Source organism: Lepidochelys kempii, chromosome 3 (genome assembly GCF_965140285.1).
Source record: "Lepidochelys kempii isolate rLepKem1 chromosome 3, rLepKem1.hap1, whole genome shotgun sequence".
NCBI classification, from domain to species: domain Eukaryota; kingdom Metazoa; phylum Chordata; order Testudines; family Cheloniidae; genus Lepidochelys; species Lepidochelys kempii.
The window spans coordinates 115,492,266-115,506,838 of record NC_136382.1 but is presented as its reverse complement, the minus strand read 5'-3'; the positions used below and the strand labels follow the sequence as shown (position 1 = coordinate 115,506,838).

At 40.0% G+C, this 14,573-nt stretch overlaps 1 protein-coding gene across 6 annotated transcripts in view; it reads right to left on the bottom strand.

Moving 5' to 3' along the window:
• Positions 1–14,573, bottom strand: part of MTHFD1L (methylenetetrahydrofolate dehydrogenase (NADP+ dependent) 1 like) — a 247,896-nt gene that overhangs the window by 6,564 nt on the left and 226,759 nt on the right. For all 6 annotated transcript variants that reach the window (XM_073337644.2, XM_073337645.2, XM_073337646.2 and 3 more), the window contains one exon: positions 843–951. In XM_073337644.2, the coding sequence (XP_073193745.1) occupies positions 862–951 (90 nt within the window). In that variant the 3' untranslated portion in view covers positions 843–861. The remainder of the gene's footprint in view (positions 1–842; positions 952–14,573) is intronic.

Sequence of the window (14,573 nt, the reverse complement as noted above, 5' to 3'; positions counted from 1 at the left end):
AATGGAAGAAAAAAAGTCTTCAAATACATACAATAAACATATTGTTTGCTGTGTTGTAGCCATGCTGGTCCCAGGCTATGAGACAGACAAGGTGGGTGAGGTAATCTCTTTTAGTGGTCCAACATCTGTTGGTGAGAGACAAGCTTTGGAGCTCCTCAGAGCTCTTCTTCAGGTCTGTGAAATGCAATCAGGTAGCTGTGACATGCTAATGATCTTTCCCATACCAGAGGAAGAGCTCTGTGAAGCCTGAAAACTTGTCCCCTCTTTCACCAACAGAAGTTGGTCCAATAAAAGAGATTATGTCACCCACCTTGTCTCTCTCAAACATATTGTCATATGATAGAGAGGATAGGGATCAGTTAGTCTCTGTTTAAGAGGACAGAACAAAGAGTAATAATGGGTTTATGATGTGGCAGAATTTTTTCTGGAAAAACTATTGGGAAAATCTATATAACAACAAAAACAGGCGGTGAAAGGGAATCACCATCAGAGGCAATATGCAAGGTTAGATTAGACATGTCTATTAGGGATGATTTCAGAAAATAAAAGCTCTGTTGATTGGCCCCGTGGAAGGCCAGATGCTCACCTGGTATAGTTTGACATAGCTCCATTAAAGCCAATGGCCAAGCCAATTTATACCAATTGAGGACTTAGTACCAGCTATTACCATATATCCATACAATATGATGCAATAATGAAACAAATATTTCCCAAACCTCAATACTGGTTCCTTGATGCATCAATGACAAAACCTCTACCAATTTCTTACTCTTGGAAATAATTAGTAGTTTTGTAAAGTGAGAAAGAAAACAGCCCATTAAACACTGTTATACATTACCCACCTGAACTTGGACACCTCTCTCAAAACAACCCTTTTACTTGCTCTGTGTCTGGGTCAAGGTCAATGTCATAGAAACAAGGCCTTGTAGGAAGTCCTGGCATGGTGCTCATCTGTGGGGACAATAAAATAAAGTTACATTCCTGCAACTGTAAGCGCATAATCACACTGTGCATATATACCTTTGACGAAGTGAAAGGCTAGATTGTTCTTCATGCACTCAACTACAGCTGCAATTTTTTTTTTAAATGTCAAACCATCTGCTACTTCAATTTATTTTTTAAATCTGAGCCTATGAGAGACAGGAAAGGGGGAAAATAAAAATTGTCACACAGTTTAAGGTTGTAAACTGGGAAGATGCAAGAGTAACCTTCTTCACAAAATGCAGACACACTGGATTTCTTTGTGCCTCTGAGTATTTATCCATTTAAAGTTATGATACCAGGAATTCTGTAGATCAAAGGGCAATACTACGCGAATTCCACTGGTACTACACATGTTAAACTGTGGGTCTTTGGGAATGAAAGCGGCACATGGCAAAGGAATTAGCCTTAACATCTTCATGACTATGAATACTTAATTAACACCAAGCGTGAACTGAGATGATTAAAATAATTATGGGTGATTCCTAATTCATCATTTAGGAGTTCCCAGCTCTTGGGCTCCGTGCATTTTTCCTGAGAGTTCCCAGCACCATGAAGTTATAGAGCTTGTAGTGAGCACTACAATGCACTAAAGCAGTAACAGTTACAGCAGAAGAGCCAATCCCTATATGTTGGCTGAAATATAAAGCCACAAAAGCCTGCTTATTTCTAATTACTGGTAATTAAGGCCCTGCTCCAGGATAGCTCTTCAGCATGCACTTAACTTTAAATAATGTGAGTAGTCTCAAATACTGCCTACTTCTAGCTTCAACTGGATTACTTATGCTACTACTATTTATTATCTGTATTGCAGTAGCACCTTTCAAAAATCACTAAGTGACTTAGGAGCCCCACATGAGAGGTAGGGTTCCTAATTGCCTACGTCTCATTATGCTCCTCAATCGCTTTTGAAAATAGGACTTAAGCTCCTAAATCACTTAAACACTTTTGAGAATTTTAATCCCTGTTATGGACCAAGGCTCTGGACAAACATGCAACAAAGGAATGGCCCTTGCCCCAAGGAGCTTACAATCTAACTAAGGCTACATCTATGCTACAAGCTTGGGGTGTGATTCCCAGCTTGTGCAGACATACTCACTCTAAGCTAGCGCACTAAAAACTGCAGTGTAGCCAAGGTAGCCCAGGCTATCTGCCCTGAGTACAAACCCGCCCACACCCTGAGGGTACATGCTCAGTGTGGCTAGAACATGCTGCTGGCTGTGCTACCCTGTTATTTTTAGTGTGCTAGCTCAGACCAGAGCTAGCACGAGTATATCTGTGGTAGCTGGGAATCACACACTTGGCTTGTAGTGGAGACAGAGCCTATATGTGCTTAAAGTTAAGCATGTGCTCAAGTGTTGAGCCTATTGGCATCAAAATTTTATTAAAAACAAAAAAAGAAGATCTATAGACTTTTGAGGACCAGGATCTCAGCTAGGATAAATCAGCATAGTTCCACTAAAGCCAATGTTCAATCTGGCCCTGAGGGTCTCTCCTTAAAATACTTTTATGTATCTGCTAAGGAACTGACATTTTCTCTGGCCACAGTGAGAGCAGCACCGGGCTGATGGGTCTCAGAAAAGGAAAACATACGCCTGCTATTTTAGCCCCGGAGAGCCAAATTTAATGGCCCCTCTCTGACTAGAGTTGTTTCTATTTCTCTGTAAAAGTCAACCGGTTTTAATGCATGTACAATGATCTAGTTAGTATTACTCAGTGCTTTGCACTGCACCTTTGCTCTGAAATTGAGTTTAGTGTTGCTATTACAATAGTGGAAACGAAATAACAATATCACTTAAGATGTCCTCACAGAAACTTAAATGCCCATGTATATTATATGAAGTAACTCTACTTTCCCTCCTTGCGTTAATCTCCTGGAGAATGGAGTTCAGTTAACATGGATTAGTGATGTGTTCTGTCTTTTTCTAGACCAACTGCTGACGGGAAAAGAAAATTCAGACTCATAACATTTCCTAATAATAAAAAAAAAAAGTAGTTCCAATGTAGTCGTTTGTGGTCTTTTATGACATTACAGGGGTATGAAACTCCGCTAGTTTGCATTAAAGAGAGGTTCTTACTCGAAACGCAGCACTGGGTAATTACATACGTATTGTGTTGCCTTGGCTGCTTGGGGAACGTCGACACTGCAGTCTCAGGTCTGACTGCAGCGCTGGCAGATGTCCTGACGCTAGCTTTACCTGTGCCAGTACAGCTAAAAAGAACAGTGTAGACATAGCAGGACCGGCTTCTGTGCGGGCTAGCAATGCAAGCATGTATCTAGAATCTGTGGGGCGCTGGTACAGCCCTAGCTGCCACATTAACACTGCTATGTTAAGCCATGCTAGAAGGGGTATGTCTACCCAGGCTGCAATCACACCTCAGCCTGCAGTGCAGACATACCCCGGGCTAAAATCTGGGATTAATTTAATATGGTCTTTTCTCTGGGGATCGTATCCTGCAGGGATGCAATTGCAGAGGGTGCACTAATTGGGATAGCAGGTTTCTTCTATTTGTGACTTCTCAAATTTAAGGACTTACCTTGATATGAAACTGCCTTAATAAAATTTACAACATTACATGCATAACACCTCCTCTGAGACTTTGGTTTCTGGCTGTATTGGAGATGGCCTTGCTATAACCCAGCGAAAGTGAGCTCCCAAGTTCCCTATAATTTGTAAAGTAGATCTACAGATATGTACACCCAAACGCATGGACAGTCTTCACTCACTCTATATAAGCACCACATCCTAACAGAAATAACATTCTTAAAATCACCGATTCTAAATTAAAGTCAAACATTTCTTTAATTAGTTAATACAGTGGGCCAGATTCTCTGCTCGTATAAATCACTCAGAGGCCACTAAAGTCAATGGAGTGATGCTGATTTACACCAGTTGAGGATCAGTGTGTGTGCTTCTAATTCCTTGCAGAGTGACACCCAACATAACTTTCATTAATGGATGACAAACATTTGAGTTTTCTGAAGTGTGAATTCCAAACACTTTAATATTAATGGAGGAGCTGTAACTCTTCTGACACTGAGGAATGAAGTCAACACAAGGAAGTGATATCAACTGTATTAAAATCCCTGAGGCATAAAAAAGTATATTTTATCTAAATCACAGTACAGAAAACATCTTTTGCCTCAGTGGATCACAGAGTAAAACTGATATGCCTTGTCAGTTTCACCATTGCCCACAGTTCTGAATAGCAATAGTGAAACAGTAGATTCTCTGCTGTTGTTGCCAGTTGGATGCACAAATACTTTCTGCATGGCTGCATATTCAGAAGCAAAGCTCCCTCCCCTCTCCTGCCTTCTACTTTCTCCCAAAAGAGTACAGCGCGGGATTAATGTTTGAGAGTTTATAGGCTGATCCCAAACCCAGCAGGTAACTCAGGAGCCTGAAACCTCATGTACAGAGGGTCTTGTTAATCTACCACTGGTTGCTACACATGCTGTACCTGCTCAGTGGATAAATAAAAGACTTAAGTCTCCAAGGCGTTTTCATCTTAAATAAGCACTAAATTGACACTAGTATTTTAAAAGTAAAAAATAGAAGCAGATAATGGGCTTTGAAAGAGCAAATTCTCCTGTGAAAACAAGTCACTTTGGTAATTAGCCAATCTTCAGCAGGAAAAATGCACTGAAACAGCAAATAAGAACTTCACACTCCTACAGTGCCTTTCATGCACACCAGATCCCAATGTGTCTCATAGTTTACACATCATATATACTAGACAGGGATCACTTCACCCACCCCTGATATTCAGTCACCTCTAAAATGTAATGTGTCTGCTAAGTAACACTACACAGCAAGGCTACAAAAACAGGTTGGGGTAAGTAGCCATGAATAAGAATGTTATCCAAATGAAATTACAGGTGGAATTTAGGTAGGCAGAATAAAACTACCAAAACTGGAATCTGAGCAAGACTACGCTTATCGTATCTTCTCTTGCCAAAACTGCAGTGGAACTTCAGTAACCACGGGTGGTGTGGACTTCCAGTTTAAACTTTTCATTCAGTATATCTGAATGTTTTCTCCATCCAGGAAATTTCATCTACCAAGAATTCACACAGCTTTTAAACATCTGCTAAGAAATGCAACACGGAAATTGGGGCAAATTTGTAGGAACTCACTTGGACCACTGCATTTCCAATAAGATATTTGCAATTCTCTACAAACCCCTGAAACCTTTCTTGTTACTCTGCACTACAGCAAATAATCCTTTTGAAACATTTTGTGATAGGTGCAACACTTGTGTTGATGGCTACACTATTATGTGCATGTAGTTACAGTACTACATAAACAGTAAGATTCGGAGGAAAAAGCAATATGCTTTAAATATAAGTTATTGTGGGGATTATGTTAATAATTATACTTCTCAGAGACCAACACTGGCAAAAGGAAAGCATGATTTTAGTTGAAAAAGGTCTAATACAACCACTATCTGTCTTACGTATTTATGATGTTGGAGTTTCATACACATACCTAGACAAAAAGGTAGAAGGATATTTATGATTCCTTACAAGAGCAGGGTGTCAATTATTCTGAAGGAAGCTTCATTAAGGCTGTTCTCAGAAATGTTGCTAATATTGAGCTACATGTAATTTTCCTTTTTGGGGAAGGGTGGTGAAAGTTCATTTAGAAAGTTGGGGTAGTAGCACTCTGGTAGTTTCTGCAAATCTCCAGTCTCCTCAATCCCAGTCAACCATATTTTAGGCCTTCGTATTGGACAAAAAATGCTCTGGTTGAGTTTAATGATTAATTCTTAGTGATCACAGAAGATAAAAGGTAGGATTTTCAAAGCCCTCAGCATTAGCCTAACTCTGCTATCACTGAAATCAAGGGGAGTTTTACCATTGAGTCCCAGAGTGTCTTTTGCTGATCATTATGGATGTGACAGCAGCCTTTGATATCATTAACTGCGAGGTATTGCTGAGATGTCTATAATCCCTAGAAGAGTTGGATTAACTCATGCTCCATGGCCTCTGTTCCTTTCTTCATGAGAGGTCTCAGAGAGAAACTTTGGACAATTAATTGTGACACTTCTAGAATTGAATCCCACTGACCGCTAGCAAAAATAACATTTTAAGCTATTTAATTTTTCAGACTAGTTAAGTACGTGTGTTTGTTGGATATGTCCACTACAGATAATTTGTTATTTGTGTAACAGATTTTATTCTTGCAATAATGTCTCATAAAATTTAATCAACACATTAAATTATTGTTTACATACAGATCTCTATAGAGGATACACTAGTTCCTTGCCAAGAACTGGCTGGAGGTTTTTTGTCAGTTTTTAAAAAGGACTTATTCCATAAGAGGAGCTTATTTACCGACTTCCTTCGGTACATATTATTCAATCAACAGAATTGATCTAAATATCTATTGTATATACAGGACTTGGCTGTGAAGCTCAAAGACAGTCAATGACAATATAGAAAAAAAGGATGAGCCATTTCTGATTCTGTTTTCCTCCATATTACTGGTACTTCACTTTTGCCCAGCATTGCTGTCAACATGTGCTATACTATGTGCTAAGTAATACAAATTAAAATCTCAATCTACCTGCATTTTAGGCATTTCTAAAGTGCTTATTGCTACAAGAGGTAGGCACTCTTTGACAAATAAAAGACATAGGTACTCACCTACAGGCAAACTAATCTTCTGAAATCACAGAGAAATGTATTGGAGTTAATGTGACTATGTGGGTGAGTAAATGTTCACCACTTACCCCCTTACCAGCTTGACCCCAGTGCAAAGGGCCAGACAGAAGGCCTGCGCACCATTTAAGTCTCACCTAAAAGCTAATCTGAAGCTTTAGGTGATACATAAGGCCTAGGCACAGCATTGAATTTCACCCCAACGTGAGTAACTGTCGCACAATCAGGCTCTGAGGTTCTGTTAACCAGATTTGTCAAGGTTTCCCAACAGGAACTATTTTGCTTAGCTTCCTTTTTTTATTACACAGCTGCCTATCAGTGCTGGACATAATCTGTCTCTTATTTCCAATATATAAACAAATAATATTAAAAATCCTTAGAGGACACGACAATGCCATACCATATTAGCACAATGGTATGATTTTAAAAACAGATGGTTTGACAACAAGCAATTCATGTTTAGTGTCTTTCAGATACAGTTCAACATCTGTCTGCTTTACAAACCTGCTAAGATCTGTAAATTAGAGGAAAAAACCAGAAGATTATGAATCTCAGACAAAGAGTAGAAACTAAAAGAATACAGGATATGAAAAATCTTTGAAGAACTCAGTCAGGAAATTTCTCCTTGTTGCGGTTTATGGAGTTATGTTGCTCCCACTGTGGAATCTGAGTTATTCACATTATCTAATTGTGTCCTTTTGCTAATTAAACAATGTAAGACAATTCTGAACCCTTTGAAACTTTGAAATTGTACAGAGAGCAGATGATGTTTCTCAAGGGAACACAGTAGACTTATAACTTGGGATAGTTTATCAATAAAATCCTAAAAGGGAGGATTGTATATTCTCTACCCTCTCAACTAAAATCAATACAAGAGAAAAACCCAATTTATGAAGATCACTGCGTGCATGCATTATGTTTAACGTGGTTATATTATTACACATAAAGACACGGGCAGCTCCTAAACCAGTGGTACTCAAACTTTTCCTGTCATGCCCCCCCCACCCTATGGAATCTGTCCATGCCCCCTACCCTCCTCCATTACTGCATAGTTGGCTCATCAGAGGAGCTTGGGCTGCAAGCAGAGCTGGAGGCTAAACTTGGGATGGGGGAGGAGCTGGGCTAGAGGCTAGAGGCAGAGCTGGCCTGGGGGTGGAGAGGAAATGAGGGCAGAGCTGGGCTGCAGGTGGCGCAGAGGGTAGAGCAGAGCTGCGGCTGGGGCCGGAACTGAGCTGGGGTCAGAGTGCGGCTGGGTGGTGCTACCTCCCTGCCTCCCATGGGGGCTAGCCCAAGCCCTGCTGCATGCCCCTGAATGTTCCTCCGTGCCTCCTAGACCACTGGAGACCACTGTCCTAAACTGATGTAAAGGATCTATGGTTATTTACACCTGCTGAGGATCTGGCCAACAATTTTCTTAGCTTGAATTACTCACAATCTTAATGTCTGTGAAGATAAAGAGACCTCATTGACCAGAAGCAATCGTGTAGGTCCTTGATACTGCAAACACTTACACAAATTTTTAACCTTAAGCATGGGAGTAATCTCATTGACATCCATCAGACTTGTACATCAACGCAGGTCAATTTACAGAATTGAGGCCCTAGAAAACTTCAATAATAGCTCACTTTTCCAATAAGAAAGTAAAATAGCATAAAAGTGAAAGCAGAATGCAAGTAATTAAAAGAAGAAAAGCAATATTTAATTAAAAGAAATACAGCTGATATGGCTGGCTTGAAGCAATAGAGGAAATATATACCTGCTAAGGGAATGGTGTAGAGTTATCCCCAAGACAGAATTAGTTCTCTTAAGTGACCTTCAACCTGCCTCTTAAAAAAAAAAAAACAAAAAAACCCCCCTCAGATTGGAAAAACACACGCATAATGCAGGCAAGTTGGATCTTTCTTGGAACAGAACCAAGGGTTTAAAAAAACCCTAATAAATGTAGACTTAGAAATGATATTATTTCTCAAAAAAGCTATTGTACTAACTAAATATTTTAAAAATATAATTTCAGCATATGTTTCAGTGCCTCAAAACAAATACATAGTTTATGAAAGTTGCTCAGCAACAATTTTTGGTCAGTGCTTAAAATAAAAGTTTATTTATAAGGTTTTATGAAGATTTGTCCAAACCTGGTAATATTCAGACAATAAAATGAAGTTCACATTTCTTTTTTGGGGAAAGCTTAATGTAAAAGAGGCTTGTTGCACTCATAAGCCTCAGAACAAGACACTTAAAATGTTAATTCCTCCCCAAAGAACAAAATAATGCTTAGAAAGAAGACCCACAACTTTAATCTCACACTATTGTCTGCAAAGAAGAGCTCTGCTTCACTGGCATGTTGCCTGATTTTAGGTGCTCACTACCGCCTGGTATCAGTTTTTCCATTGATTTTTTTCTCTGACAGCTTCTTAAGCAAGGGGGATGGGCCCCCACGTTTGAGGTGTGCTGGAGTTGCTCTGCCTCGAGGAAGGATTGATAATCGCTGGCAATAAAAGAGACACACATTCTTCATCTGCTTTCGCCATCCATCTGGAGTTTAAGATATTGGTTACATTTCAGAAAGCCCTAAATGGCCTGGGACCAGCCTACTTGAGTGATCACCCGTTTCTCTCAATGTCGTATTGTCACAGTTCCAGTCAGTAGGTTGCTTGAGCTGGATTGCCCTTATAAAAAAGAGGGGATGACTAGCAGGGCTTTAGGACTCTGGAATTTGCTTCCCCTTTGGTCCAAATTAGTCCAGATTTTGGTGACCTTTTGGGAACACCGCAAAAGACATCTTCACCAGGCTTTTGGAGAAGGCTCAGGCTAGAAGATGATGGAAGGGCAGAAAGAAGTTTTTGTAGGTATATGGCTGGCTGAGTTCCTGTTGAATTTTAACACAGTTGAGATTTAAATGTTATTGTCAGTGAGCATATTAGGGAACCTGAAGGCTTGGATGGGCATCTCTTTAGTTATTTCAAGAAAAATAAATAAATAACTAAGCGAAGTGTATGGATAGAACTCAGAGGTGAGTTGGGCGAATCTCCCTCAATAAGTAAAATATATTTATGCATCACATACAAGGCAGCAATTTCTCTAAGTTGAATAACTCTTGCATTTTCATCTTTGAAGATACAAAAGTACATCTGAAGCTGGGGAAAATTCTCCCCCTAATCACAATACAATACCAACCTTTTAGGCTTTACTGGAAAAATAATCACCTACTCCACGATTGCGTGGGTCAAGTGTTCAGATGCAGCTTCCAAATTTGCATGTCTACTTTGGGGACACACAATTCTCAAAGTCACTTGTCCTAATATTATTATTTATCCACAGCAGCCACAATATTCTTGGATGCTTTACAGATAATACAGAAATGTCGCCTGTCCTGAAGAGCTAACAGTTAAGGACAAACATAATGCAACAAGTGAGAGCTACAAACAGTAGGCAGAGAAATACGAGGATGAGAAAACTAGGGTTACACATATGAGGTGACTTGCTCTGAAGTGTTTCACAAAATTTCTCCATCACAACCCACTAAAATCCCCTTTCAGAACAACATACTCCATTACCCAACCTCCACATCCTCCCTCACCATTCAACTACCCTGTCTCCACACAGCAACTCTGGGTAGAGAGCATCTACACCTCCCGTGAATGATCATCCTCTTCCCTCAACTTCACTTCTAAGAGCAGAGCCTCCATGGGCTGTTTCCATTCCTGACAGGTTGATCAGAAAATGCAGATAAATTCTCTCAGGAAGAACTAGTCCATCAGAGGTGGCAGGAAAGAGGGTCCTATCCCACACGGCTTCAGGGAGCATGGGTATCACTGATGCTTGGTGGCCTTGGGGTATTGTCCCTCAATTATCTGAATCATCTGATGACGAGGACCAAACGTCAAGTTACAGGTTCATTGACATCACAGGAATCCAGAGGCTGACAAGAGAGAATTGGATAACAGTTTTCTAGTACATAAAAGGTTGTTACAAGGAGGAAGGAGAAAAAATGTTCTTAACCTCTGAGGATAGGACAAAAAGCAATGGGCTTAAATTGCAGCAAGGGCGATTTAGGTTGGACATTGGGAAAAACTTCCTGTTAGGGTGGTTAAGAACTGGAACAAATTGCCTAGGGAGGTTGTGGAATCTCCATCATTGGGTATTTTTAAGAACAGGCTGGACAAACACTTGTCAGGGATGGTCAGATAATACTTAGTCCTGCCATGAGTGTAGGGGACTGGATTAGATGACCTCTCGAGGTCCCTTCCAGTTCAGTGCAACTCCCCTCTTCCCTGCTGGTATCCAGGTTCCATAGAAGAAGTGTTCTGGGGCGGGACTATACCCTGAGCCCTGCTAGTGTAGCATCTCCAAACTAATTTTCTCTGCATTTATCGAAACCTGTATATTTGACACCCACTATTTTCCCACACCTATCTATAAATCAGGTATCATGGAGGAAAGTCCAAGTCGGCATTCTGCTGCCCTACTATGGCATTTTGGTTAAAAGCCTCTTATTTTCACATGGAATCTCAGCTGATTGCTGCTGACAGATTGACACCTCTGCTGAAAATGTGAAGCCTCTATAAATCTTAGTAGATGAAGGAAAATGGTAGCAGGTACTTGCATAAAGCAGACGCAATGTGTGCTCAGTACTCAGTAAATTTCACTCCTTCCAATTACTGATGCCTTGGGAAAATGGCCAGGTTCACCTGCCCCTAACGGACATCAAATTTCAGCATTGAAAAACCCAAGAATAATGCAAAATTTTACTGAGTAGAAAAATATGTAACTGTTGATAAAGTGACTCCCTCAGGCATAGTTAACTAGATCCACCAGTCTCTGAACTGATGCACAGGTTTCAGAATTCTGAGGGTATACTATAAAAAAATGAACTAGTTCTGTACAATGTCAACTTCTAGGTTACCGAGAGAGGGAATATGGCAGAGGACCAGCTTGCTATTTTTTTTTTTAAACACAGTCGTGTTTCATTTTTAATCCTGACAACGGGTTGATTACATGGTCTCATACTTTAACTTCTAAAAGTACTTAAAAAGAGCTAATGGCCATCTATTAATTACCAAAAGGGTTGTAGTCTTTTGGAAAATATCTGAAGTGAGAGGTCTTCATGAGGAGGGGGAGATAGAGTTGTGTTCATCATGTTAATCTCATTTCAGCAGACATTACTAAGCTTTCAGGACAATGGAATAATAAAATTCAGGATGCAGATTTCACAGAACAGCTCAATTTCTCTGTCTTTGTCATTATTTAGTTCTTATGAATGGTGCCTAATTGAAAGCTCCAGAGACTGAAATGTTTTTTTAAGAACAGGTGCACTGCAGACAGCAACAGCACAAACTTCACCACCACTGCAACATCAGTGTGCCTCAGCCTTGACCAGGGGATCAGCTCTAGACATCAGAGACTAGTTAAGTCTCCACATCCATGTGGTTTAGTGATGTGAACACCTATCCATTAGGAACTGCATTGACACCACCAATTTATTTTACATAAGCCATGAACAGCCACCAGATGGTAACAATTTAAGTCACCAGTTGCCTAGACTAACAGTTTAGAGGTGTTTTTCCTCTTCCTTTCCTCTTAAAATAGTAAAGGAACTGAAATAAGACCCTTGTGACTCTATAAGTGAAATTAATGGAAAATACACACTCATACAAACAGCCACTGATTTTAAATGTGGACAGGGAGATTGCTTATTGAAAAACAACAGTTTTGTTTGCCTCATCTTTGTCGCCCATCCAAACTGTGGGTTATTGCATCACTGATCAGAAACACAGGACTGAAGGGAACTGCTTGGTCTTAGAGTCCGGTTCTCTGCTAGTGCAGACAACCCTGACATATACTACCATTCAGTGTATTTATAGAAGGGAATAATTTTCTCCCTCAGCCTTCATTCTGCTAGACTAAACAAGTCAAACTCTTCCAGTCTCTTCTCATTAGACAGGCCTGTCATTCCCCTGATCATCCTAATAGCTCTTCTTTGCACCTGTTCCAGTCCGAATTCACTTTTCTTGAACATCGGTGACCTGAATTGTACACAGTATTCCATATGAAGTCTCTTACCAGTGTCATGTAAAATGGCATTCATACTTCTTTCTCTCAACTGGAGATGTGTCACCTGATACATCCTAGAATTGCATTTGCCCTTTTTGGTGCCAATGTACCATACCACGCTGCTGGCTCATACTCATCCTGTGATCAACAAACAAATACACCCAGGTCTTTCTTCTCTTCTGTCATCTCCAACTGATGAGCCTTCTACTTTATAGTAGAATTTTTTTTGTTATTAGTCCCTAAGTGCATGACTGTTTGCTTTCTACTATTAAATTTCATCCCACTTCTATTATTCCAGTCCCCATGGTCATCCCATTCTTCCTGGGTAATATTCCTATGATCCTCTGTATTGATGATGCCTTCCAACTTGCGTCACCAGCAAATTTCATTACCACACTCCTACTTTTCATGCCAAGGCTATTGATGAAAATATTAAATAAGATCAGTACCCACAGTGATCACCGAGGAACTCCAACAGTAATCTCCTTCCAGCATAAAGTTCTCCTTTCATCATAAGCCGTTGTCAACTCTTTCTTAGCCACTTCCTTACCCACTTTACAATTCTCGTCCTAATCTGCATCTTCTGCAGCTTAATTTCCTATGTGGTACCATGCCAAATGCTTTATTGAAGTCCCGGACAGACTAAATCTACCACATTTCCTTTGTTGGGAAAAAAATCAGTTTTCTTATCAAATAAACAATGGATCCCATATCTAAAGAAGTGGAAATACTGTCTTCTCACCCCCACTAAAAAACTGAAACTTTTCCATAGCTACAACATATTTCAACTTTATTTTATTTTTAGTCCTGGATCAGTAATAAAGGTATAATACTCTTCGCCATCCAGTGTGGTAGCACATTGCATTCTGTGTCTGTGCTACGTATCATGCCCCAAGCTAAGTGCCTTTTCTAAAGACTAATTTCCTCCATTTTTTCCATGACTTGTAAGCTTTACATCAACTCATTTTTAACTGAGACAATCCAGAAAGGAACCAATTTGTCTGGACATATGAACAGTAAACTGTTGACTTCTCAGACTCAGTGAACTGGATTCCCTAATGGGTATTCTCCTAAGTATATCACAGAACTGATAACTCTGTTGAATGTCAAGTTCTGCCATATCCCTTATACCAGTCCAGATCGTACAGCAATTCCCATTGACAAGTAGGTAGAAATACAGAAACAAACTATAGCTCTGCTGAATGTCAACTTTGCATAGTAACTTTTTCAGTGTTTTGTTTCCATGGGATATCATCCCTGATACCATATGCTCTCGGTGTTTTCTTTCTGCTCTCCCTAAAAATAAAATGAGCGTTTTAAAATCTATATTATTTTTTTCAAAGTAGTCAGACACATTATTTATATTGTAATAGCACTGAAAGGCCCTACTCGGGATGGGGTTCTATTATGCTGAGTGCTGCATGAAGGCATGGTCCCTGTCATGAAGCACTTAGAATCTAATTAAAAACAAGGCACAAGTGACTGTGACAAAATAGGGGAGAAAGAGGACTTAATGGTTCCAAATCAGGTACAATATTTTATTATCATTTTAACAAAAAGATCAGATATTAGTTGGCTGACTTCCTGTAGAACCCATGGCAAAAGTGGGACCAGAAGGAGAGGAGGGGGTAGTTCCATGAGTAAAGGACAACTGGTTGTGGGACAACGAAGGAAGCAATGCTAGAGACTGGCAACTGGTGGAAAGGAGAAAGCAACAAGGACAAATATGTTGAGAGTGTGTGTGGGCAAAGTCATGAAGGGTCCTGAAGTTGAGGACAAGAAGTTTGAAATTGCAGTGGAAAATGGGGGGCCAGTGAAGATATTTGTGGGCTTGCATGTGATATAGTCAGCATGACAAGAAAAGAGGAAGATCTTA